The following is a 25,499-nucleotide window of genomic DNA, read 5'->3' as shown; positions in this document are numbered from 1 at the left end:
CCATAACCCAATAAAGTAATCAATAATTGATACCACAATTACTGCTGTCAAGTTGTCGTCACCACAAAAATAACTCCCCTGACGAGTTCAGCTATTCCAACCACCCTCACTACAAAGTGTCTATGCTACTTGAAAAGACTGATGACTTGAGTATGGTGCAAATTGTATAATTGTTATCTGGGTAGATTGGAGGTGATTTGTGTGACTGGAATGCTATCTCTTGTGCAGATGAAAAGGAGAAGTTTGAACCAACAGTCTTCAGAGACACAATCATTCAAGGTCTCAATGAAGCTGGAAATGACCTTGAAGCAGTATCCAAGTTTCTGGATGTAACGGGTTCGAGACTAGATTACCGTCGTTATGCAGACACTCTATTTGATATATTGATAGCTGGGAGTATGCTTGGTAAATATGAATTCAACTTTCTTTAATAGACTAAGTAACAAAAGAAGAATGAAATGTGGTTTTAATATAAATGTTAAGGGTGTTGGTTTAAAACTGTGGTTTATTCATTGATATAGACAAAAATCTAAAAGCTCATTTTTGATAACTGCTTCCTTTGTTCTAATTGTTTTTAATGTCCAAGACAATTTTTTAAAGTCATTTTAAAGTATAAAGCATTTATTCAAAATACTAGAAGCAAATGAATATTTTGTTGTGGAGCAGTTTTTAATAAGCTCTCCCTTGATGCTGCCACAAGTACAACTACATTTTATTTAGTTTAGAAAAATATCTTGAGGCCTTTCAGAGGTGTACGGAAACTGATTTTCCACAATTGTCCATTTGAAACTTTAACAATTAAGGCAGCAGGAGACAGTCTGAGGAGGTAGCTCAGCAAACTTTACTGAAGTCATAAAATAATAATCCTTAAAACAAGGCAGTGATTTTACAACATACAGTAGCTCCTGCCTTCCAGTTCAACTTGGGACGTGGAGCCAAGACACTCTGGTCTCTCTCCATTTACCTGTGGGATCTTCTGATTGGACAACAGGCTTTACTAACTTTCAAACTTGGCATGCACCTCAGTTACTTTAAGCTGCTGCCTGTTTTTCAAAAAAAGGAATTATTATTCAATTTTCATTCATTATTTGGTATCTTTAATGATTCCTTACGAAGACACAAGAATATTTTGTGATATCTAATTTGACGATTAAGATAGTGATGCATGTTTTCAGGCCTCCATGATTGATACTGAGCTCACTGACTGTTTTTGCTTAATTGGTAAGAGTCCCTCACTTACACTTACCACTGACCATTTCTTCTTTAAGGGCCATTGATCAATTGGTACAAGATCCTCATTAGATCAAATGCTCTTGGGGGCTATTTATTAAGTGATTTTTGTCTCTGTGGTGTGGATGACTGAAATGAGTTTCTTAATTTGAGTGCAGGATGTAGTGGAAAAGTTGCCTAAAACTTCAAAACCATTTGAAACTTGTGCAGAAGATCACAAAGTACTAATCCAAACAAATTGCTGTCCAGACTACGTAAAGACTGAAGTAGTGAGACATCCTTATGCATTCAGTCAAAATATAGTGTTGAGGAATAAAATGCTGAAGGACTATACAGGTACAAATTTGTACATTTGTTACAAAGTCATACAAAGACTCGATTTAGTTAAATCTAATTGCTTCTCTTCTAAAACACTACACGTTAAAACAAAACTGGTGAGTTATGTTCTCTTCCCCTGGTAGCTCCCCACGTGCCTTCCTCTGCTGCCTAATAAAGATTTATAAGCTTGGAGAAGGTTGCACATTGTCACAATGTGGTTCTGTGTAATGGAAATGTGCTAAACAAGTGCTTCCGGTATTTGTCCTTTAATTTTTGAAACCCACGAGCGCGTTACCTTCATTTTGTTCACAATGAAGTGCGGCTAAGCCGAGTAACATGATATTAAATCACTAAAGTCTCCATTGTTTACAGTTGACTGTAATGTATATTTGATTGATCAATAAATGTTCATTGTGATTGTAGGGAAATTGACATTTCATGTTTAATTTAGTTACAAAGTCCTGCAAGAATAATCAGAGGTTGATTTTAATGTGTATCTTAAAGGAGGATGATAGACGGAAAGATAGGTTTTGGAAAAATTTCCAAATGTAAAATTTTATCTACTAAAGGCATGCCTACCAGTATTAGGAAATGGAGATGATGGACAGGAAGCACAAGCCAAAGGAATTCAGAAGTTGTACCCTAAGTTACGCTAACAGCATAGGATTGGAAGCATTAAATTGAGAACATTGAAGGTCAGTGAGGACAAGAATGATAGGGGAGCTGGACTTAATGGATCTAAAGATAATGGGTAACAGTTTTTGAATGAGCTGAAGTTTACAAGAAGTGAGGTCACCTTGGAGAAGATTGGAATGGTTGAGTCTGAAAGGGACACGAATGACTGAAATGAATAAATGTGGATTTAGCAGCCTCCTGAGCTGAGGGGTAGAGGTGGTTGATGTTGAGATGGGCATCCTTTGTTACTAAAAGGATATGGTGTTAAAAGCCCAGCTTGTGGCTCATCAGGATGCCAAGGTTATAAATGCTCTGATTTAACTTCTGTCATTAGACAGAGCAAGACCAAATGGGCAGCTTGTATTACGGCAGTTTCCAGAGCAGACAATGATGTAACATTTTGTTACATAACAGCACAACATGACATTCTAATCTAACTGTAACCACATCTCCTTCAGTCAACCTCGGTCATGGAGTCAGTGTCTTCCGTCGGTCAGCTATCTGTGTGTCCAAAGTGTAATGACATCAGTTAGCGGAAAACTCAGACTGTGCACTCAGGTATGCATTTATTGCCATCCCTGGTTTCCCTTGAGAAGGTGGTGGTGAGCTACCTCCTTTTAATCTCTGCAGTCCATATGCTTTAGGTGTATCTACAATTTTAGTGAGGGAGTTCCAGCACTTTGACCCAGTGACCTTGAAAGAAGGGCAAGCTATTGCCAAGTCTGGGTGACAAGTGCCTTGGATGGGAACATGCAGTTTGTGTTGCCTTGTATCTGCTGCCCTTTCTTTCTAGGTTATTGGTGGCTGAGAGTTTGGAAGGTGCTGTCTAAGAATTTTTGAATTGCTGCAGTGCATCTTGTAGATGGTATCCATTGCTACTATTGATGGTGGAGGGAGTAGATGTATGTAGATGTCACTCCAATCAAATGGGATGCTTTATCCTGGATAATCAAGGGGAGGTGATGGCCTCGTGGTATTATCACTGGACTGTTAATCCAGAGACCCAGACAATGTTCTGGGGACCCGAGTTTGAATCCTGCCATGGCGGATGGTGGAATTTGAATTCAAGAAAAAAAATCTGGAATTAAGAATCGAATGACCATGAATTAATTGTCTATTATCGGGAAGAACCCAGCTGGTTCACTAATGTCCTTTAGGAAAGGATACTGCCATCCTTGTCAGGTCTGGCCTGCATGTGACTCCAGACTCTTAGCAATGTGGTTGACTCTGAACTGCCCTCTGGGCACTTGGGGATGGGCAATAAATGCTGGATCAGCCAGCAATGCCCTCGTCCCGATCATGAATAAGAGAAAGTGCAGCTTCTTGAGTGTCTTCAGTCTTTTCCACAAAATTGAAATAGTCCTAATTAAAACCATAAATGACATTCCATGTCTCCTTCCTTTTATCCATTGTCTCTGAGTATGGTGTACTTTCTTCATTCTCCTTGACTGAAGGATTTTGAATTAGCTAACTACACCATCCACCTCAGACCTCCATTCTGCAGCGCATTGGGACCACAGTCCATGAACTTGTTCTTAACTGTTCAGGCATATTCAGAAAATGTCTGCTTCCACAGTCACCTCACCAATACGTTCTCTCTAGTTTTGGTTTCTTCGAGGTCCGTGCATAGCTGATTTCTGAAACCAGAAGTCAGTGCTGAGAATGGCATGCAGATTGAGCTTCATAGGCTCGCGGTCCAACAACCGTGCAGCTTAGAGTGAATGTTGCTCCCTTCAATGATCAATCTTTGGCCCCCATCCAGTTTCTCACTTAAATGCTGCCTTGACAATATGTCCAAAAGCACGATGTTAGGTTCTACATGTATACTGATGATAAACAGCTCTCTTTTCAACACTTTCTTAATCCTTCCATTGCATTTAGTGTTGTCAGGCTGCGGCTCTGACAGTATGTACAAGATGAGCAGAGATTTATTCTAATTCTTTCCTTTGCCTAATGACTGCCAGCAACCTTGGCCTTCCTCCATTACCTTGGGCTGAGCTTTGAACTCCCTGTCCTGTCAATCAACAAGACCGCCTAATTCCAGTTCTGTAATATCCACTTGTCTCCATGACTGTCTGAAGTCCTCTCCTGCTAAAAGTCCTCATTTAGGCTTCTTTATTCCCAAACTCGACTGTTTCAATGTTTCCTGCCTGACCACCCATCACCCATCCTTTGTAAATTTGAATCAATGCACGACTCTTCCCATGTTTAGGTGGCAAGTCGAGTTTGTTTCACTTGTCACCGCTGCTTGTTGACTAGTATTGCTTCCTTGCCTATCAACACTTCAAAGTTTAAATTGCATCTGTGTCCAAATCTCTGCAAACCTTTGACCCTCCCAATCTCTCACCTTGTTCTGCACTACAATGCTTAAGTCTGCACATTCTTGCAAGTTTGGCCTTTTCCTCCTCCCTGAGCTTTGCCCTATTTTTCGTGGCCATGTACAGTTGCCGAGGCACTAGTGTTCCTTCTCAAAGCCTCCCTCCTCCTTTTCAAATGCTCCTTCAAACCCACCTCTGATTGATTTTAAGTTTCTGGTTCTGTTGTAGTACATCCTTTTTTTAGCTTGGTGCCATTTCTCGCGCTCTATTTACACTCCTATGAAATACTTTGGAGCATTTTACTATTTAAAGTGTGCTATTTAAATGCAAATTGTTAGAATAAATTGGGACTAAAGCTGCTATTGTAGGCAAGTTTTTAGTTGCTGAATTTGTTCTGCCTTATGAAATGTGCAGCATGTGGAAATAATCAGAATGGAAATAGAGTTGGGCAGTTTGAGATTGCTCATACACCACTTTAAAATAGTTAATCGATCTGATGTGAAGGAGACTTGAATATTAATATGAATTTCAAAGATGTAACTGGTAGTAGTTAGCATGTGACACTTGAAACAAAGATGATTGTTTATTCCCATCTTGTAGCCCCAGGAGGAACACGTATTGATGATGGAGACAGAACCAAGGTGACCGAATACTGTGTATTTGGTGCCACTGAAGATCAACAAATCATCCGAAACTACGCTCAGGTAAGCAGGTGCTTTGGCACGTGGCTGTGAAGTAGGCACCAGCTTAAAACTACTTTAGGTGATACCAACAGATTCCTGTCTGAAACCTTGCAATGTAACCTCTATCTGACAACATACATTAAAAATACAATTTATCAACTTAAATGTCAGTTAATTTATAGCAATGAATTAGTTAGTTCAGGGCTAAAAGCAACATATCCTTTTTTTTCCCTAAATTTAAAAAGAATACATTTTGCATTCAGTGCAGCTCCCAGTGCAGTAAGTTTATTTCATAAATGGGCGTAACTGAGATTTCAATGAAGAGACTGAGCCAGTCAACAAGAAGACAGCATTGCCAGCTACCATTTCAACTTTGGTCACCTCGTCCCAATTTGGACAACAGGTCAGTTTGAAAGTGGTCGTGTCTGTGCTGCCAGAAATAGTTTCATGATTGCAGTTTAGGGTGATGTCCCCATCACAATCCACCTATGGGTAGCGAAAAGACTTGTTTTTCTTTTAATCTGTACTTTAGCAAAGCTGTCTGCAGCTCCTTCTGTTCAGTAGCATCATGGATGCTGATATGAAGTGTGAGTGTACTGCATTTTTGTGGCAGAGTATCTCTTAAGAACTGTACCACTTATAGGATCAGAGAACCACATCAGCCAATGTAAAATATTTCATATACATAATCTGCCTTCCTGTATATAAGCAGGAATAGGGGCTGACAATGCAGTTAAATGCAACCAGGTACTGTTATTTTTAATCTTGAGATTTTAAGCAAATTATAGGCTTAATTTCATAGTTGGGCTGGACATTTAGAGATTTTAATTCTTTTCTTTTTGCTTCTCCTTTTTAGGTCTTCAATAAGCTTATCAGGCGTTACAAATATCTGGAAAAAGCGTTTGAAGATTCCATCAAAAAGGTACTTTATTCCTAGCAAATTAAACTAGACTCTGCATAATCTCATCAGAATCCCTGAGTATGAAGAATTGTTACAAGTCTGTTTCCAAAGTTAACCTTTATTCTTTCTCAATATGGCATTGAAATCATGACTGATAAGGCTTCATAGAGTTAAATTGTGCAAATAGTAATATCTGAGGTTCCATCAACAGTCATTGCTGAGTTCACTGAATTCCATTGGGACAGCAGTTGAGGCACCACAATTTGCTTCAACATCCTTGGACTGAACAGGATTCTTGCTTCTAATTGCTATCAAGTGGTACTTGCTGTAAGTCTGCGCACGTGGACCTCAGGTGAGGACAGGATTAAAGATGAGCTTTGAGGTTCTCTGCAATATGTAATCTGCCACCACTCACTGAGCTCACTTGTGAAGAAGGCAGCCTTGTGGGATGGAACAGTGGATAACCTGAATCAGGGTGGCTTCAAGACACATGGGGGAGAATGACAGAGTCTGTTTGGGGGGAGGGGAGAATTATTTTGGAGCGAATGTCGTACCATAGCTTCAAAGGGGGTGTCAAATGAAGTCATGAGGTAAGCAAGTATGAAGGACTTGCTATCAAACAGTAAACATGAAGTTCATATTGAAGTCCTGGTGGGGGGAGGTGGTAGCAGAATATAGGTCTCTACTTTGCAAAAGTGTACTTTTATTGAGGCCATCCTAGCTCAGCACTTTTTTTTTTTGTGAAAGATAATGGGTTAGAATTTCCATGGGGCAATTTCAGTCAGTTGCTGTAGAACGCTCAGGAACAATGCTGTGAATGAGCTTTCTGTTGAAGTTAAGGCCTTAGCAGAAGAACCCTTGTGGAACGACTGTTAGTATAAGAGAGAGCCATTGTTGAGGATAAATATATGTAGGAGCAGTTGGAAAGAGAAGAAAGATATTGAAACAGCAATGATTTTTTCAAGGGTTGTTTTAAAGCAGTATATTTGGATGCATAAAGCTATAAAAGTACTTAGTAAGTCTTTTGTGCTAACCAAGGTCACCATATAAAGTAGTTGGTGCAGACTTCAACAATTTGCAAAATGTAAAACGAGTGCAAGTGAATTAGCAGTCTATTCCACATTGATCTCAATTTTAACTTTAACTGCACAGCCAAAATACATAGGCATGAAAACATGAAGTCTTGTAGATAAAAGAAACAGGTGAATGTGAAAGGACAAAATAGTGTAAGATGTGCATGTAATATCAAATGTTCCTCATTATGCTTTCTTCCTTTGCAAATCTATTTTTGTTATACTTTCTCAGCTATTGCTATTCCTAAAAGCATTTTCGGCTTCAGAACAGACTAAGTTGGCAACGCTAACTGGTATCCTCTTGGCCAATGGATCACTCCCATCTACAATTTTAACAAGCCTATTTTCGGATAATTTGGTTAAAGAAGGTAATACTGGAACATGTTCACTTTTTTTCTAAAAGTAGTTTGAGTTAAAGTTAGTAATTAAAAATGAAAAGTAATTGCTTGAGTTTGGGGTCTAGTGATGAATGTAAAAATGGCAGTCCTCCTAATAAGTGCATTAAATTTGTGCATAATGTTACATCAGCCAGCTTTTTACTACTTTTTGAACTACTGGAATTGTAATATTGGTAATTGCAAATAAAGAAGTTAAAATGTTCAAAAAATTGATCTGTTTGGTTGCTGGTTTAACAAAAAAGTTATTTCACGTGAAATATTTGAGCTTCTGAATCATTCTCCAACTCCACCCACTTGTAGAAATGAATTTGTGAAAATGTTTTGATTTTAATAAGTAATCATTTGAGTTCAAAAACTTAAATCTTTCCCAAGCAGAGTAGTGTTTGTAATTTTGTGACAACTTCAGCTCCTGCCCATTACTTGGAAGAGTATGTATACTGGGGTTCTGTACCTTTTTAAAAGGAAACTTTTGCATTGTACAGAAATAAGTCTAAGTCTAATTATATATAATGGAAGTGTGTGTACAATTAGTCTGTCATGTTCACTCGGAGACCATTATTGACCAATAATCATCATTATGTCAAATTATAATTTTGAGCTCCTGTCACGTTGAAAGAATAAAACAAAATTTATTGCTATTAAGAGCGTAATTTCACTAGATCCGATAGGAAAGGCCACCCTTCATTGTATATTTAATGTCCATACTTTTTTGAATTTATAGATACTGTAGTCAACATGATACTTCAATTTCCCATGAATCACAATCAAAGACTGTGGGTTGTATTTGTAGCAAGTATTACAGATGTTTCACAAAACACAAATGTAGGAACAGGAGCCATCATTCCTGTAACACTTCAATGCTTTTTAGCCACTGATCAAAATTTAGCAACCTGGACTTTAAACATACTCAGACTGGACTTCCACAACCCATCTGGGGAAACAGTTCTCCTTGTTTTGATCCGAAATTGCACCTCTGCTTCTAAATGCCCCAACCAGGGAGAAGCATCTTTCCTGCAACTAACTTGTTGATCCTTTTCAAGCATTTTCTAAGTTCCAATGAGGTCACCTCTGATTCGTTGAAATTCTGGAGAATACGTGCCCAGTTTGCCCGATCTTTTGTCATAAGACAGACCTGCTATTCCAGCAATAAACCTGGTGAGCCTTTGATGCTCAGCCTCTGTGGTGGTAATATCTTTCCTGAGGTAAGACCACCAAAACTGCATACAGTACTCCTGTTGCAATCTAAGCATGATCTGAAAGAAATGCAGCAAGACTTTGTTACTGTTGTACTCAGTTCCTCTCGAGATAATGTTAACATTCAATTAATCTTCCTAATACTGAGGAAGGGTCACCAGACCCAAAACGTTAACTGTTTTCTCCTTCACAGATGTTGCCAGACCTGCTGAGCTTTTCCAGCAACTTTGTTTTTGTTCCTGATTTACAGCATCCGCAGTTCTTTTGGTTTTTTAACCTTCCTAATAACTTGCTACACTTGCCTATTGGCATTCAGTCACTTATTACAAGGACCCACAAGTCCCTTTTCACATACACTTTTCAACCTCTCACTATTTAGGAAATACTGAACATGTGCTCTTGCTACTAAAGTGGAAAACCTCATTCTCCCATATTTATATTCCATCTACCATGTTCTTTCCCAATCTCTGCACCTATCCAAATCCTCCTGAAATATTTGACATTTTCCTTAGATCACATACTCCTGCTTAGCTTTAAGCCATCTACAAAATTTGAATTATGTTCAGTCACAATGTCCAAATTATTGCTTTATAATGTAGTCCCCAGTAGGTGGTTGTTCAATATGTTGCTTTAGAGAACCATTTCTAAGATGCTGCAGAAATGCATCCTCCACAGCTTTAGTGCTCAGTTGGTTCACTCAGTCCATTTGTAGATTGAAGTTACCCATGATCTCTGTTATCCATGCTACAAGCGTCTCTCATTTTCTGATTAGTACCATGTCCCAAACTGCCACTACTATTAGATGGCCTATAAATAACTCCAACCAATGTCTGCTTGTTTCTTCGTTCCACACATTCCGCATATTGTTCTTCCATTCTGAGATATTTCCTGACCAATGTACTGATCTCAGCCCTTATTATCAGCACAACTCCACTTCCTTTTCCTTGTCTGTCCTTCCTAAAGGTTGAAAAACGTTGATTTCCGGTCATGGTAATCAAGCAGATATTTTTTCTGTAGTAGTAATTATATCATTATGAATTGCCTCTATTTGCCTTTAGATGACGTGGCTTGTTGTGAATACTGCATGCTTTCAGGCAGACTGCTAAGTTTGTCCTTTTTTGACATCATTCTGCATTCAAAGCAGACTCGGTGTTTTGGCTTTGTTTCTTGTCATCCTGTCTTCTTTTCCGCTTTTCTAGTTTGAACCAACCCCAACAATACTAGCAAATCTCCTTGAAAGGATATCAGCCCCAGCCCCATTAAAATGTAACCAATTCAGCTTGTGCAGATCCCAGTTGCCCCAGAACTGGTGCAGAGCCTCAGAACTGTAGTCCCTTGAACATCATTTCTCCAGCCAAGTGTTCAATCAAGTGATTCCCCTGTACTTATGCTTGCTAGCTCACGGCACTGCGAGTAATCCTGAAATTACTTCTCTTGAGGTCCTTTATTTCTTCACTCTGTGAAATCTGCCTACGTCCCTCTTCCTATCTACATCGTTGACATCAATGTGGATCACAACTTTGACTGCTCCTTTCCCTTAGAAGGATGTCCTGCAACCACTCTGCAGCATCCTTAACCCCAGCACCAAGGAGGCAGCGTACTCCTTGAGCAGCAGTTGGCATCACTGTTCTACATGTAAGGCAAAGGTCTACATGATTAGCACATATTGAGAGGGAGTCACCCCACAGATTAGAAGCGTACAGACTGGGGCAGAATAGGGGAGCACCAAACAGTTGAAGAAACAAGCAGGTAGTGAAAGGGTTCCTTGAACCTCTCTTGCTTGCCAGTAGGCATTTCATACGGAGAACTGAGGGTCAAAGTTCCTCAGGCAAATGCAGCCAGTGCCTAGCCCATGGCAGCACTGGTGACATAGGGGAGGAGAAAGAATGAAGGAGCAACAGTCGTAAGGGATTTCACAGTCTGGGAATCAGTCGGACATTTGTGGCAGTAAATATAACTCCAGGATGGTGTTGCCTCCCTGGTTCTTGGGTTAAGGGTGTCACGGGGTGGTTGCAGGACTTCCTTCTATGGGAGGGGAGCAGTCAGAGGCTGTGGTCCACGTTAGTTCTAATGACCTAAACCGGCAGGGGAATGTAGGCTGATTTCATAAGATGCATCCTGTGTTGATGCAGGAGATGTCTGTGTCCATACACTGAAAGCAGTAAGGCAGAAGTCTTCAAGTCATGGGTGTCTGCGTCTTGAAAGGCTGAAATGGTGTAGGAATTGGACTGAAAGTGATGATGTGTTGAGGCCAGTGGTTTGTGAATGAAGCATGCAGCAGGATCCTGTCTGAGGGACGTCATGGTAAAGATCAAATTGGACGAAGGCTTGGATAAGCAATCAGCAAGTTGTTGCTGCTTGGACTAACATGCAAGTTAGCAATTTGCCTCGTATAGTTGACAAAGAAAGACAAATTGGTAGTGGCATAGAAATGAGGCAGATGGCACTTATTAGTGAGATTCTGAATCACTTTTTAGAGGAAGTTTTGGAAATCTAAAGGTTCCAATATTTTTGCTTGCTGTATTTTCCCAACTTTCTAGCTGTTTTCTCTTCAAGGATTAGTCTGGGCAAATTCTGCCCAGTTATGTTCTGATACATGCAGCAATTTCTTTCCCTAACCCATAGGTAGGAAAACTAACAACATTGGATGCAGTGTTGGTTTTACACTTCAGCCAATTGTGCTCTCCACTGAAGTCACTGAAGAGTTGCAGGCAGGATGTAACTGGTGTTCCACTTAATCCTGTGCCTTTCCTGACCGGCAAGTTAGGTTAAACTCCCATGGGTGCAGCATGAAAGTAATTATTTTCTTAAGAAAAACTTTCAAACAAAACACAATTAATATTATTGACCTCAATCCTGTCTAAACCAAATGCCAATTGTTTGTACTTTTTTTTTTGATTTGTGGTATAATTAAACAGTAATGTTGTATGATGGAGCTTGTTCCTTTTTGTAGATCATATACCCGAATTCTATCAGGCAGGACTTGGAATCGGCCAGAATGCAATGAATAACAGAGAATGAACAATCAAAGCTACTAACCATGTGTTCAATCTAATGTGAAAGAGAGAGGCTAGCATTTATATAGAGACTCTTAGAGCCATAATTTCCCAAAGCCCTGAAGTGAATGATAATGACCTGGAAATAATTGCCCATGTGGGGGGTGCAAGTGAAAACAGTCTGATTTGAAGAGTAAACACAATTGGTACTTGAAAAAGGAATAAACTTGCAAAACTACAGGGGTTGATAGGAGAATGGGATTGACTGGATTGCTCTGTGGCTAGCCAGCATGGATTTGATGGGCCAAAAGATCATCTGTTGTGTAATGACTCTAACTTCTAAAGTGTAGTCACCATTATGTGTAGGAAATGTGGCTGTCAGTTTACCCACAGTAAGTTCCCACAGAGTAATTGATAATAACCAATTTCTCCGCTGTTTATCAAAATAGTGACATGGAATTTTTAATGTCCACCTTAAGAAAGAAACAGGGCTTTGCTTCAAAATTTCATCAGTCACAGTTATCACCTTTCATTGTAGTTTAGTGCCTGAAATGAAACTTGAACCCAAACCTTTTCGTTTAAGGTGAGTGCTACCAACCTGACCACATTTGACGTTATGGCCTATGAACATCAGCTTCAATCTGTATTTTTCTGATTTATTTAAAACAGGAATATCTGCATCATTTGCTGTCAAGGTTTTTAAAGCTTGGATGGCAGAAAAAGATGCAAATGCTGTTACCTCATCCCTCAAAAAATCCAATTTGGACAAGAGGCTTTTGGTGAGTTATATCTGACTCGGGCACCTTACAACTGGGCATTAATATGCCTTCACAAAAGACCAGGTTGAGATTAAATTCTGAAATATTTAGGGAAGTTTTTTTAGTCTGGGAGAAAGGTAAGAAATTGCTACTGTGGAGAAAATTTGACGTCTGCGTACGATATCAGCAAAGAGCGACAGATGGCAGTATAATTTGTGTACTACTAAAATGTTTAATTTGAATTAGCATTTGCATCAACGTCTGAGGAAATTTTCTAGGTGAAAATGCACATGAATATCCAAATCAAGTGCCTATAATTTCTAACATTATGCATGCCCCAATTTGTCTATTGAATGAAGAACCTGTTAATAGGTGAAGTATGGGATTTACGAGAGGTATAGATAGGGTTAATGATAGGTGTCTTTTCTCTAGGATGGGAGATTTCAAGGCTGGGGACACCTTTTTTAAAGGTGAGAGGCGAGAGATTTTTAAACAACACAAGAGGGGCAAATTTTTCAGGGTGGTTCGTGTGGATTGAACTTCCTGAGGAAGTGGCGGCTGTGGGCACACTTACAATGTTAAAGATATTTGGATGGATACAGAAATAGGAAAGGTTTGGAGGGATATGGGCCAGGACCAGGCAGGTGGGACTAGTTTAGTTTCCGATTAGGATTGGCTTGGACTGAAGGGATTGTTTCTGTGCTATATGACTCTATTCTAAATTCAAGGTAGTGAAAACCTGCTTGAGAGTTCCTATTAAAGATGGAAATCTGTAAAACATTGGGAAGAGAGATAATTAAACTAAGATTGCTTACTCTTTAATGCTGCAGCTAGTGAAGGCAGTGAATAGCTGAGCCATAAATATTAGAAAATTCCCAACCAAGTTCAAGTCATGGTCTTTGCTCACTTGGCGAATAATCACTTTGGCTGAAATCCGCAAAGTTCATTTGGCTTCAGCACTTGGGAAGGGGAGATGGTAAGACCAGGTTCCAACAACTTGTCTGAAAACTTTGATTTGCTGTTTACATTTAAGTTATTAGTGCAATTGATATTTTAGGATAAATCATTGTCTGAAAGTATATATTTTGGATTATATTGAATTATCAGCCATGAATTACTATACATGGACCATGGGCAGTGAATTTTTTTAAACTGCCTAACACTTTTTTCCTCCCTCCATAGGAACTCTTCCCAGCAAACAAACAAAACTTTGAACATTTTGCCACATACTTCACTAATGCAGGTCTGAAGGAACTATCTGACTTTCTTAGAGTCCAGCAATCTCTGGGAACTCGCAAAGAGCTGCAAAAAGAACTCAAAGAAAAACTTTCTCAGGAATGCCCCATAAGAGAGGTATGTTAGCCAAGAGGTGGTTTGAAAACTTTAATACTCTAATTGCTAGATAATTGGCTCATAGTCATAAATATTATAAAGAGTTCTCAAAAACATAGCTGTAGAACAAGACCAGTCATTTTAAAAAGTGGAACCATTATGAACTGAGATCGTTTAAAAAGGGAAGGTGATCTTTTTCGTGGAACTTTTTGTGGCCAAGGGATGAAGTCGAACGGAAAGGAGCTCCGAGTTGGGGTAGTGGGCTGGATGTGGAAGTAATTTAAACTCTGGTCAACAGGTACTGGAGGGAGATTGGAACATGGGAACAGGGCTGATTTGCTTGAGAAATTGGGGAAGTTCTTGCACTTCATCCCCACAATCCGAAGCAATCTGTTGTCTGATTCTGGCCTTTTCAGTCTGTTTTCCTTCTGTTGGTGAATCATAGAATTCCTACCAGTTATAGGTAGAATCATAGAATCCCTACAGTGTGGAAATAGGTCCTTCGGCCCAACGAGTCCACACTGACCCTCAGAGCATCCCACTCAGACCCATCCCACCTAACCTACACATCCATGAACACTGGGCAATTTAGCATGGCTAATCCACCTGACCTGCACATCTTTGGATAGTGGGAGGAAACTGGAGCACCCGGAGGAAACCCACACAGCCACGGGGAGAATGTGCAAACTCCACACAGACAGACAGTCACCCGAGGGTGGAATCAAACCCGGGTTCCTGGTGCTGTGAGGCAGCAGTGCTAACCGCTGTGCTTTAAGTTAGCTAGGCGCTCGTCTCTGGAATACCCTCTTTATAACACTCCCAACTGTCTGCCATACTTTTTTCTGACTTCATACCCCTTCATTTCTGATTTATATCTCAGTCAATATGCCAGTGTTTTGTTGTACAATGCATCTTTGAAATTTTGGGATATTTAGTTGTGTTAAAGGCACTATGTAAATTTTTTGTTTTGGAAAAATCCCATCACCTCCCTTCACCCGCCAGATTTCCTGTGCTTGGGGAAACTCAGCTGCAACCTAAGACTTTGTAATTTGAGGTACACAGCTTCAAAATATCTGTTGACCATCACCCCTGGAATGCTAACCATTTAATATTGTTTTCCAGTAGCATGGTGTCAGAAACAGGGCCAAACCCTTGCTGTCAGAATGGCATTATTTTGTATGTAGTACCTTTCAGTCCCTAAAGGAATAGCTGAGAAATGAGCAACTACATGTTGGAATTTTGGATTGATGTACTGCTTATTATTAAAAAAAAAAGGATGTGCAGAATATATGGTGAAGATGTACTTGCCTTTCAGCTGAACTGTTAATTTTGAAGTGCGAGTACCTACTTTTCCTAATGTCCAACTAAGTTTAATCAGTAGATGCTTTATTAGTTGATCTCCATTGGGATGGTGACAGCTACTACGTTTGGCATCAGGATCTCTCAGCAAGAGAGGCTAAAACAACCCCAGTGATCCTTGCAATAAATGTGAATGTGGCAGCTTGATTGGGCACAGTTGTGAAGCATCCCCAAATTAAATACTGTAATCTTGTGTTGTCCAAGACAATTGTGTGAATGTGATTGGGGCTGAAGAGAGGGACTGGTATGAGAAACATTCTGCACCAAATAAACAGTTTAGGGAAAGGAATCGGGAGAAAGATGGAAAGAAGGAAGTTTGTGGTTAGTGCCAGGCACGAATCATTTCACCGAAACCTATTGTCTTCAGATAGTCTTGTATCTCAAAGATGAGATGAAGAGAAATGACTTGCCAGAACAGGCAGTAATTGGACTTCTGTGGACCTGTGTAATGAATGCTGTTGAATGGAACAAGAAAGAGGAACTAGTCACAGAACAAGCTCTGAAACATCTAAAGGTATGCACTTCAAAGAATGAACAGTTACCCATTTGAGTGTAGGAACTAGAGATGGTAGATTCTCGCCGACTTTTTGATTCTTAATGAGTTGTGATAATATAGTTGGTTTTTCTAGCTTCATTCGTCCCTTCTAGATTAATTAAGTGTGGGATTTTAAAAGCACATGAGCTGTTTAAATAGTTTACAAAAACTTGATAACACTCATTTATGAACATGTATCTGCAAAATCTTCGGTTAAAAGCGTTGAAATTCGCGGCTTAAAAATGTTATGTATCTTGCAATCCACTTTTCAGCTTGTAAGCATAAAGATAGTGGCTCCTCTCCCCGCTCCACATTTCCTGTCTCCTCCTCCCTGCGGTTGTGTACATGATGGCAAGCCCTACCTTGAGGTTGGGTACCTGGTTCCAACAGCTGGCTGGTATGTGCAAGCCAGTCTTCTGCATGCTGCCCCATGGGAAGCTGACAAAGTAGCATGTCAGTCACACTCCAGAGATGAAAGGTTGTTCAATTTAACCCATTTCAGTGTCACCTTTATTCCCTGCACAATTACCAAAATGTGGCTGTCTTGAGACTATTTCACGATTTATTATTCTGGTCATTATAAAGCTATTTTTGAAGATTTTTGTAATAAATTATTTTTGTTGGAATCATTTTGAATATTTAGCTGGACAATAAATATTATTAACTTTTTAAAAATGTGGACAAAATTAAAATGGGAACATTTTTGTCTTCAGTGCTCTGCTCTGAACATCACGTCAGGAATATGCATTGGGAAAATCAATGAACACATTCTCTTGTTCTACACACACAAATGATGGATCGAAAATCATATAAGACAAGTGTTCAAATTGCTAATATATTATTCCATTATTCTTACAAATCACATTTGAAGAAAAAAATGTACCCCAAGATACCTTCTGTAATCTAGAACATTTGTGAGAAATTTGGAATTTGAGTAATAATTGGAGGCAAGCAGATAGTCATTTGTCAACTACAGAGAGCTAAATACACTTGTAATCATTTTCAGCAATATGCACCACTCCTTGCAGTGTTCAGTACCCAAGGTCAGTCAGAATTGACCCTACTGCAGAAGATTCAGGAATATTGCTATGACAATATCCACTTTATGAAGGCTTTCCAGAAGATCATTGTGCTTTTTTACAAAGGTATGCATTTAATTGGCAAGATTTCTTCAAGGAGCAATCTATTACAATTAATACCTAACAGATGTAAAGTTGTTATTGTGTCTGTCATAAATGTGCATCTTGCAATCTTGTTTGTTCATATCTTGGCTTGTAGACTGTATGAACTGATGACTTGTACAAGTGGGAATTTCGTGTGAGAGCCAAGGTTGGGTAGCATTAAGTGATTGATTTTAAAAAGCTGAGGTAAATCATGAATAATTAGTTTAAACTAAACTTGGATTTAAAATCCTATAGGAGGAAGGTACAAACTGGCAAGGTAGATGAGCACTTGTGGTTGTGGAAAATAAAACCAGATTTTGCAAGCAATTAGTTATTTTTCAACGTAGAGTTAAAAGTTGTTTATGGGAGAATTCGGGCATAAAGGAGACAAAGTAAGCTTTTAAAAAGATGCAGCAATGGAAGGAATCACAACAAGAGTAAGAGTTGTGACAGATAAAGATGGGTGTTGCTATCAGGTGGTAACTATTAAGCTAACCATTCCAAAAAACGAAGCTATAGTTTAAGAATTGAAAGAACTTACAAATTCAATATAAATGAAAATGCATACAATCTCTTCTATTTCTCAGCATCGGGTAGCACAATATCTGTGGTTAGCACTGCTGCCTCACAGCACCAAGACGTGGCTTCAATTCCAGTCTCAGGTGACTGCGTGCATGTGCGCATTCTCCCCAGGTCTGTGTGGGTTTCCACTGGATAGTCCAGTTCCCTCCCACAGTCCAAAGGTGTGCCGGTTAGGTGGATTGCCCATGCTAAATTGCCCCATTGTGTCCAGGGATGTGCAGGTTAGGTGGATTAGCCGTGGGAAATGTGGGGTTATAGTGATAGGATGGGGGGTGGGAGGGTCTACAGAAAGTCGATGCAGACCCGATGGGCCGAATGGCCTCTTTCTGCACTGTAGGGATTCTGTTATGCACCACTCCTTGCAGTATATGCTAGTGAATGTGATTGAACGTTTGCAAGAAAATGCTTTTTAGTACCATTTGAAAAGCAGTGAAGGTTAAATCATCAGGCTTTGGATGTTGCATTGAGATTGCTGACCTCTGAGATTTGAAGTAATGAATGCTGAATGGAATCATCAAAAAAAGTGATACTTTGGATGCTAAGCAGAGGAGGTTTGACAAGACATAACAAATGGAAAAAACAGTGCAAAAGTTGTAATAGGAAACTGAAAACTGTTTAAACATAGGGTTAGGAGGAGAGAGTACGATGGTGTCCTTCATACTTTGACTTTCAAGTATTTTGAGTCAAGAATTTTGCATAATTCACTGAAGTTGGGGGAAGGCTTACGTGTATCAAGAAACATGTCAGTGTTTTCATCTCTGCAGATTTCTTTCTATTTGCCTCCCTTTATGTTGGGTTCAGGCTGCACTAAAGCTCTTGGCTTTGTAGGATATAACCTGATAGATGACATGACCCTGATCCATTGCATCACTGAAGTCATTTTGAAAGCTTGAGCTTGAAACTTGTAAACAGGTTATTCAAACATGAATCCTGTCAAAACTAATCCTCATTTTGTTCTCAACCAACATCTACAAATGTGTTCTTAAAGCAGGGCAGTTGATTAGCAACCCCAAAGATTTAACTTCTCCCAGACCTAGGGAAACTTTCTATATTACCTTTCTCAACATGTTCTACTCATGCCCCAATTCTCTAGAATTGTTGCACTTTTCATTTCTAAAATTTTGTGTAATCGAAAACTACTAGCATTTGAAAGGCTGTCCCTTTTCAAATATCCTAAATTTAATTTGTGATGGTATTTGTATTACTGCATTATGAAACTGAAATATCATCAATGCTCTTAAATTTGAATCATGCCATGTCTTTAACTACACTTGTGCTTTTTGAATATTGAATGGGGTGTGAGCATTGTTGGCAAGGCAAGCAGTTATTGCCCATCCCAGTTTCCTTGGAAACATAGTGGGTGGTAACCTCCCACCTTGATCTAGTGGGGGGGGGGGGGGGGGGGGGGAGAGGGTTTTGCAGGGGAAGTGCTTGCAAGTCAGTGTTCCCATCAATCTGCTTCCCTTTCCTTCTAGATGATATATTGCAGGTTGAATTAACTGCTGAGTACTATTTAGAGATCGTGGCGGTGGCAGCAGAGTGCACTATTTACCAGTGGTGGTTGAAGTTCATATTTCAGATAGTGGATGGGTGCTGATCAGATGGGCTACTTTGCTTTGGATGATGTGCTGCTGACTTGGTGTTGGACATGCAGTCTTGCAGCTAAATATCAGAGCATTGTATCACTTTCTACTTGTGGCTTGTAGGAGGAGGATGGACACTGGGGCGTCGGGCAGGTTACTCACTAGAATTCCCTATCTCTGACTGAATGTTGTAACTACAATATCGGTGCAGTTGGTGCGGCTAAGTTTCTGTTCAATGCTATAACCACCACCACCACCCCCGTCCAAGATTTGTTTTCTATCCTTCCACCTTTTGGTTGATTTTTTTCGATCTTGCTTTAGCCAATGTCATTTTGGAAATATCCCTTAAAAATATGTACTTGCCCCAGAGTTTGTTTCTGGAGCAGTTTATATGCTGCTGAAAATCTTGCGCACAGCCACTGAAGCTTGCTTTGTTTAATTGTTCTAACTTTAATATTAAACTCCCAGACAGTAGGTTGGGATTAGAGAAACTTTGCTGGTTGCATTGTGCAACAGCTGAAACCAAACTAGCAGCCCAAAATCATGACCTTTATTGTGACACAATTTAGCCACTGCCTGTTCATTTGGCATGAGGTGAATCATTTTTAGTTGGTAATAGTTGCAGGTTGAGGTGACACCATGAACTGAGATTTGCAACTTTCTTTGAAACTTTGACTACTGTTCACAAATGTAACAAGATTGCAAGCACCTACACATGCCCTGATAATGCTAAATTTCAGAAGAAGCCAAAGGAGGCTATTTGGGAGCTAAATTAAAGTGGCCACTGTGACTCAGATCAAAATATTTTACTGAGCCTTAATCACTCTAAGCAAGGTTGGCAAGCAAAGTCAACTGGCCGATAGCATTATAACCATCTGGTACTTCAGCAATGTCTCTGCCACATGATCGTACCTATGCTTAGTGTGGCCTAGTAAAAGGAGTCCTTTTGCAGGATGAGAGTGATTAATGACAAGGGCATCTGTTAGATCTGTTGCACTTATAGTAGAACAGTTTTGAACAGGCTGCTGAGTCAATAGCCTTTAAATATCACTGAGCATCTGTGTTAGTCCATTAGGAAGAGACTATCAACTTGGCATTTAATGTGTTGCCTGAATTCAGTAGCTGTCATCAAAGGAGAATGGCAGCTTTTTAGTTTGCTACAGATTGTGGATTTTCCATTTGATTTTAGTAATTGCTGACATTTGTTAACTGCTTTGAATCACAGCCGATGTTCTGAGTGAAGAAGCCATTCTAAAATGGTATAAGGAAGCACATGTTCCCAAAGGCAGAAGTATGTTTCTTGAGCAAATGAAGAAATTTGTCGAGTGGCTACAAAATGCTGAAGAAGGTAGTATTAGCAAAATATTTGAATCTATTTCTGTGTCTTTGCAATACAAGGCCAAATAATTTTACTTCTCATTCCCTGCACCAAATTCCCCACATATGACAAATACCTATGTTAAAATAAGTCGTGTTTTTTAAATAGTCAGTGTACTCCGACTTTTCTCGAGTGAAAACAATAATTCTGACATTTGAAAATATGCCTGATTCTGCCGTCAGTATAATTGCACATCGTGTTTGAGGTTAGAAAGTATGCAAATGGTACAAGTATAATCTGGAAATCCAAGGTGCCATATTCTGGACGTTTGATCTTCTCTTTCTATACTCTCAACAGCGTTTGAGAATCACTAAATATATTAGCAGAACTTTAACCTAAATGATGGGCAAGTTGTCCAATGTATATTTGAAAACAAAACTAAAATAAATAATGGTAGATAAGCATTGCAAATACTTAAAGAATTAACTCATTAAATACAGTAAGTATATATTCCCTTAGAGAATAAAAACCCCACTGTAAAAGAGGTCCTGCTGACTAAGAAAATAAATCAATGTAATCTTCAATTTAAGAGCCTGATAATGTTGCCAAATATAGTAGTAAGCTTGAGGATTGGGAGAAGTTTAGAATACAAATGAAAGCAATAAAATGGCTGTGTCAAAATGGAATGTGAGAACAAACTAACAAGACACACAAGATCATGTCCTTCAGGATCTGTGAAGGAAGCATTTGGCAAAAGGAATTGCTGATTCCTTAGAGGCAAACAGAAGTTTTAATAGAGAGAGAGAGACCATGATTTTATAACAGTCCCTATGGATTGAAAGTGAGCAAAAAAAGCCCATTATTCAAGAACATAGAAAAACTAAATAGTTCTTGTGTATGCCAATTTGCTTGACATCCATAGCAGAGACAAAATTAACATCTATTGCCAAGGACTGGTAAAATAGCACCAAGACTTAACAGGTCTACATGGATTAGTGACAGAATGATCCTGTTCAATTATATCTATTGAGTTTGAGGTTTTAATGAGCGAAGGTAATGAACAGAATCAATAATGTACTGTTTGAATTTTCAAAAAGCATTCATAAAGGTGAAATACACAAAAGTCGTTAAAGAAATGGAAGAGGCTGGCTAAACACTTCACAAGTAGCCAATTAAAGCAGGGCAATTGGTGGAAATGGAGAAGTTTCAGGGGCCTGGGAAAATCTTATCTAAACTAATTTTGTTTTCGTATCCGAGTTATCTTTTTGCTTCCTTGCCGGGATGAACAATTGTTTTTATTTGAAATAAATCTCTTATTATGGGATGTCTTCATTTAATTTCTGGATCAAAACTGGAGTTAAGTTCTGTTGCTTCTTCCTTTTATAAGAAACAAAAAAAACAAAATATTCCACCTGTCCCCAATAAGTTGAAATACAGTACTTTAAATGACTAAATTCCTATACTGATGATTGAAATAACTTAAAATGTTTGAAAATAAAGAAAAGTGTAACATTTTACTTGGGGTCCAGTTGTGGATCCACAGTGATAGTAGGGAGCTTCAGTATAGAGTCCAGGACACTGTGGACTTGGACCTGTGCCAGGACACCTTTGTTCATTGGGCTCCAGGCAGTCTACTGGGGCTGTTGCACAAATAGTTGCTGCTTGGTGTCGTCTTGGAAGGGTCGCTATGTGCTGGCTCATGTCTGCTTAGGCCGCTGTCCCCCTCAAGCGGCTGAGAGGATTGGGCTGCTGTCCTGATCAGATGGGGAGGAGGGGGGTGGGGTTGGCTGATCATGACTGGGCTCGTTAGCTCCTCTGTTTCTCTGTGGGATGGAGGCTGTGGAGACTATGCAAACAGATTCAATATTTGATTCGATTCCTCATTTACTTTTCAGATTATTAATAGTGGGGATAGGATGTAACAGTTGTTTTTGAACTAATCAACCTATTATATAAATTTGATTTTTCTTTCTAGAATCCGAATCTGCAGAAGGTGAAGATGATTAGCAATGGGACTTGACCAAGCGCCACATAGTTTATGAAGGCCTGTTCCCTTGCCTTTACGGTTTCAGTAGGAGAGATTGTGATTCCAAATCAAATGGAAACAATAGGATAGCCTTCCTTGTGTCAAAGAACTGATGTGAAATAACGGAGATCTGAAGCATTACCTGCTGTGAGATTCCACACATTTCAGCTGTATGCTAAACTTAGTAAAACTATTTAAAAGGAACAGTGTAGCCTAAAATGAAATAACTTTGATCTTCTTGCATAATTTTCAAATTCTGTGAACTTTACAATTTTATTGTAGCCTTTTGATTTGTCAACATTTGTAGTTTATTAACTGTTTGTGAATACGTAATTTGGCACTAGGATTTTTTGAATAAACATTTTTGTATTTTAAAAATGTCAGGAGACCTTTTCTAGTACATTACACATTCCTTGCTGTTTTTGTCTGTTAACTGAAATCTTCAAAAATTGTTTGCAAGGACGTTTTTTGGAAGAGTTTCTAAACTGCACCTTAAGACTGGGTAGCTTATTCTAATGTTATAAATAATTCACTCTTGTATTTTGGCAGGCTTGTTAGAGTGGTGGATGTTCAAAGAGAAATGTAAAAATTTATGCCAGGTCACAAAAACAAACAAATTATACAACATCTGAAAATTCAATGATAATGCAACTAAAGTAGAGTGGGTATAGAAAATATGACAATGGCATAGGATATTAAAAGCAGGAGATCAACCAAAGATTGCGTTTTGAAATGTTTTATTCCTGGCAGATATTACATATGAACTGACCATGTCAAATTGAAGACATCAAATGCTAAGTAAATGTGGACCAAGTTGCTATATACATTCAGCAGTGCAGTCACCACCTGTACAATGAAATATGACATTAGCTGATTTGTGGACTGCTGTGAGTAGTTACCTCTTGCTGCAGCATGGTCTAATTGATAGCACCAGGTGAGGCCTAACAGCATGATGTATTGCTGTGTAGCTAGCAATATTACAAACTAGAGATGGTGCTCTTTTGAGGTTAGTCTTCCACTCTCATGTAGTGAAAGGCTTTGTTCGCTCTGCACAAAACATTAAGGTTTTATTATGACTTTATTTTTGTGGGATAGTTCTGTGATGCAACTCTTGCCATGCCTAATTTAAGACATGAATCACCAAACAAAATGACAGTACTAACAGAGTCAGGTTAAACCTTTATTCGGTAGAGCTTGGCAGGATGAAGAATGTTCTTATCGAAACATACAAAATCATAAGGAGACTTGACAAGATGTTAAGATGTTTCCATTAGTGGGGAAATCTTTTTATTAAGGACATAGTTACGGAATAAGGGAACATTCTTTCCAGACAAGGGTATAAAGAAATTTCTTCACCTAGAGGGTCATGAATGTTAAATTCTCTATTACAGAATTGTCAAGGCTAGATCATTGAAAGTATTTAAAAGAGAGAGAGATTTTTAAAATATTTGGGAGTTGAGGCCTATGAGGATTTGACATGGAAGAGGAGTTTAGGCCTGGGGCAAACCAGCTAAGATCTTCTAGAAAAGCAGGGCACTCTTAAGGGGCCAAAAGGCCTGTTTCTACTCCTATTTCTTATGTTACATCAACCCTGTCAGTCCCAAGATATAGCTACAGGAGTGCCTCAAGGTAGTATCATAAATCCAATCATCTTCAGTTGCTTTAATGACTTTTTCTGAATAATATTTCAGAAGTGAGGGTGTTAAGTTATGACTGCAATATTCAACACCATTCATGACTCCTCTGATGCTGGAGTAGCTTGTGTTCATAAGCATTAAGACCTGAACACCATCCAGACTGGGGCTGGTAAGTGAGAAGTAACAGTTATGTTACGTAAGTGCTAGGCAATGACTGTCTCAAACAAGAGAAAATCTAACTATGCCTGTTTTAACATTCAGTGACAATAATGCTGTTGAATCACCCATCGTTAATATCCTGTCCGTTACTATTGACCAGAAACTCTATTGGTCCAGCCAAAAAGATACTGTGATTCTAACAGCTGATCAGAGGTTACAAATTATGCTAACTTGCTGCCTCACTTTTTATTCCTGCCTACCATCTATAAGGCACAAATCAGGACTGTGCTGCAATAAGTTCCACTTGCCCAGATGAGTACAGCTCCAACAAGTATTGAAGCTCCATGCAATCCACTTGATTGGCGTCCAATCCACCACCTTTTATGTTTATTCTCTTGCCCCACCACAAACACAGACAACAGTGTGGACTATCTACAAGATGCATTGTAGTTTCTCACTAAGGCTCCTTCAATGGCATCTTTCAAATCCCATACCACCTAGAAAGAAAGGCAGATGCATAGGAACAACCACTACCTGAAGATTTTCCAACAAGTTGTAAAGCATTCTGACTTGAAACTGTCCCACCACTCCTTCACTGTTAATATCCTAGAACACCCTAAAGTATTGTGGATGTATCCACACTCCAAACACTGCAATATTTCAAGACCGTTCACCACCGCCTCGAGGGGAAATTCAGGGTGGCCAATATGTGCTGACTTAGTCAGTGCTACCCATGTCGCATGAATTAATCTGATAAAACTGGCTCTAATTCTCATAATTAGTGTGATGGGAAAATTCACCTGTGTGAAGATTGTCTGGTTAAATGTCACTTTCAAAGAAAGATTCACCGTTTATCAATTGTAGCAAGAAGTCCCCTCTGAATAATTCAAATGGAAGCCTTCAAAAATATGGGAAGTTTCATGAAATAGATGATCTTAATTATGTTGAGATGTTTGCTGGATCTCTCCAAGAAAAGCAAAAATCCAGGAATCAATTTTGGAGCTACTGCTGTACTCGTACAAGACCATAAGGTATAGGAACGGAATTTAGGCTATTTGATCATGTCTGATTAGGTTCTTGATTAGTAGGGAGTCGGGGTTATAGGGAGAAGGCAAGAGAATGGGTTGAGAAACCTCTCTATCTCTGTCTTAACTATGCTCAAAGACTTGGCCTCCACTGTCCTCTATTGCAATGAGTTCCATAGATTTGATACCCTTTTGGCTGAAGAAATTTCTCATCTCATTTCTCATCTCAGTTCTAA

General features: G+C 39.2%; 1 protein-coding gene across 1 annotated transcript; it reads left to right on the top strand.

Annotated features, from left to right (window-relative positions):
• The first annotated feature begins 233 nt into the window (after nucleotides 1-233).
• Nucleotides 234-22,822, top strand: LOC109916465 (eIF5-mimic protein 1). Its single transcript, XM_048614025.1, has 10 exons — nucleotides 234-405; nucleotides 5,142-5,245; nucleotides 6,081-6,146; nucleotides 7,431-7,566; nucleotides 12,456-12,565; nucleotides 13,727-13,897; nucleotides 15,603-15,749; nucleotides 16,777-16,915; nucleotides 20,324-20,446; nucleotides 22,392-22,822. The coding sequence occupies exons 1-10, from the start codon at nucleotides 399-401 to the stop codon at nucleotides 22,421-22,423; spliced, it is 1,035 nt and encodes a 344-aa protein (XP_048469982.1). The 5' UTR covers nucleotides 234-398; the 3' UTR covers nucleotides 22,424-22,822.
• The last annotated feature ends 2,677 nt before the right edge of the window (nucleotides 22,823-25,499 follow it).

Source organism: Rhincodon typus, chromosome 2 (genome assembly GCF_021869965.1).
Source record: "Rhincodon typus isolate 14 chromosome 2, sRhiTyp1.1, whole genome shotgun sequence".
NCBI classification, from domain to species: domain Eukaryota; kingdom Metazoa; phylum Chordata; class Chondrichthyes; order Orectolobiformes; family Rhincodontidae; genus Rhincodon; species Rhincodon typus.
The sequence above is the reverse complement of the archived record's forward strand: the minus strand, read 5'-3'. Positions and strand labels throughout refer to the sequence as shown.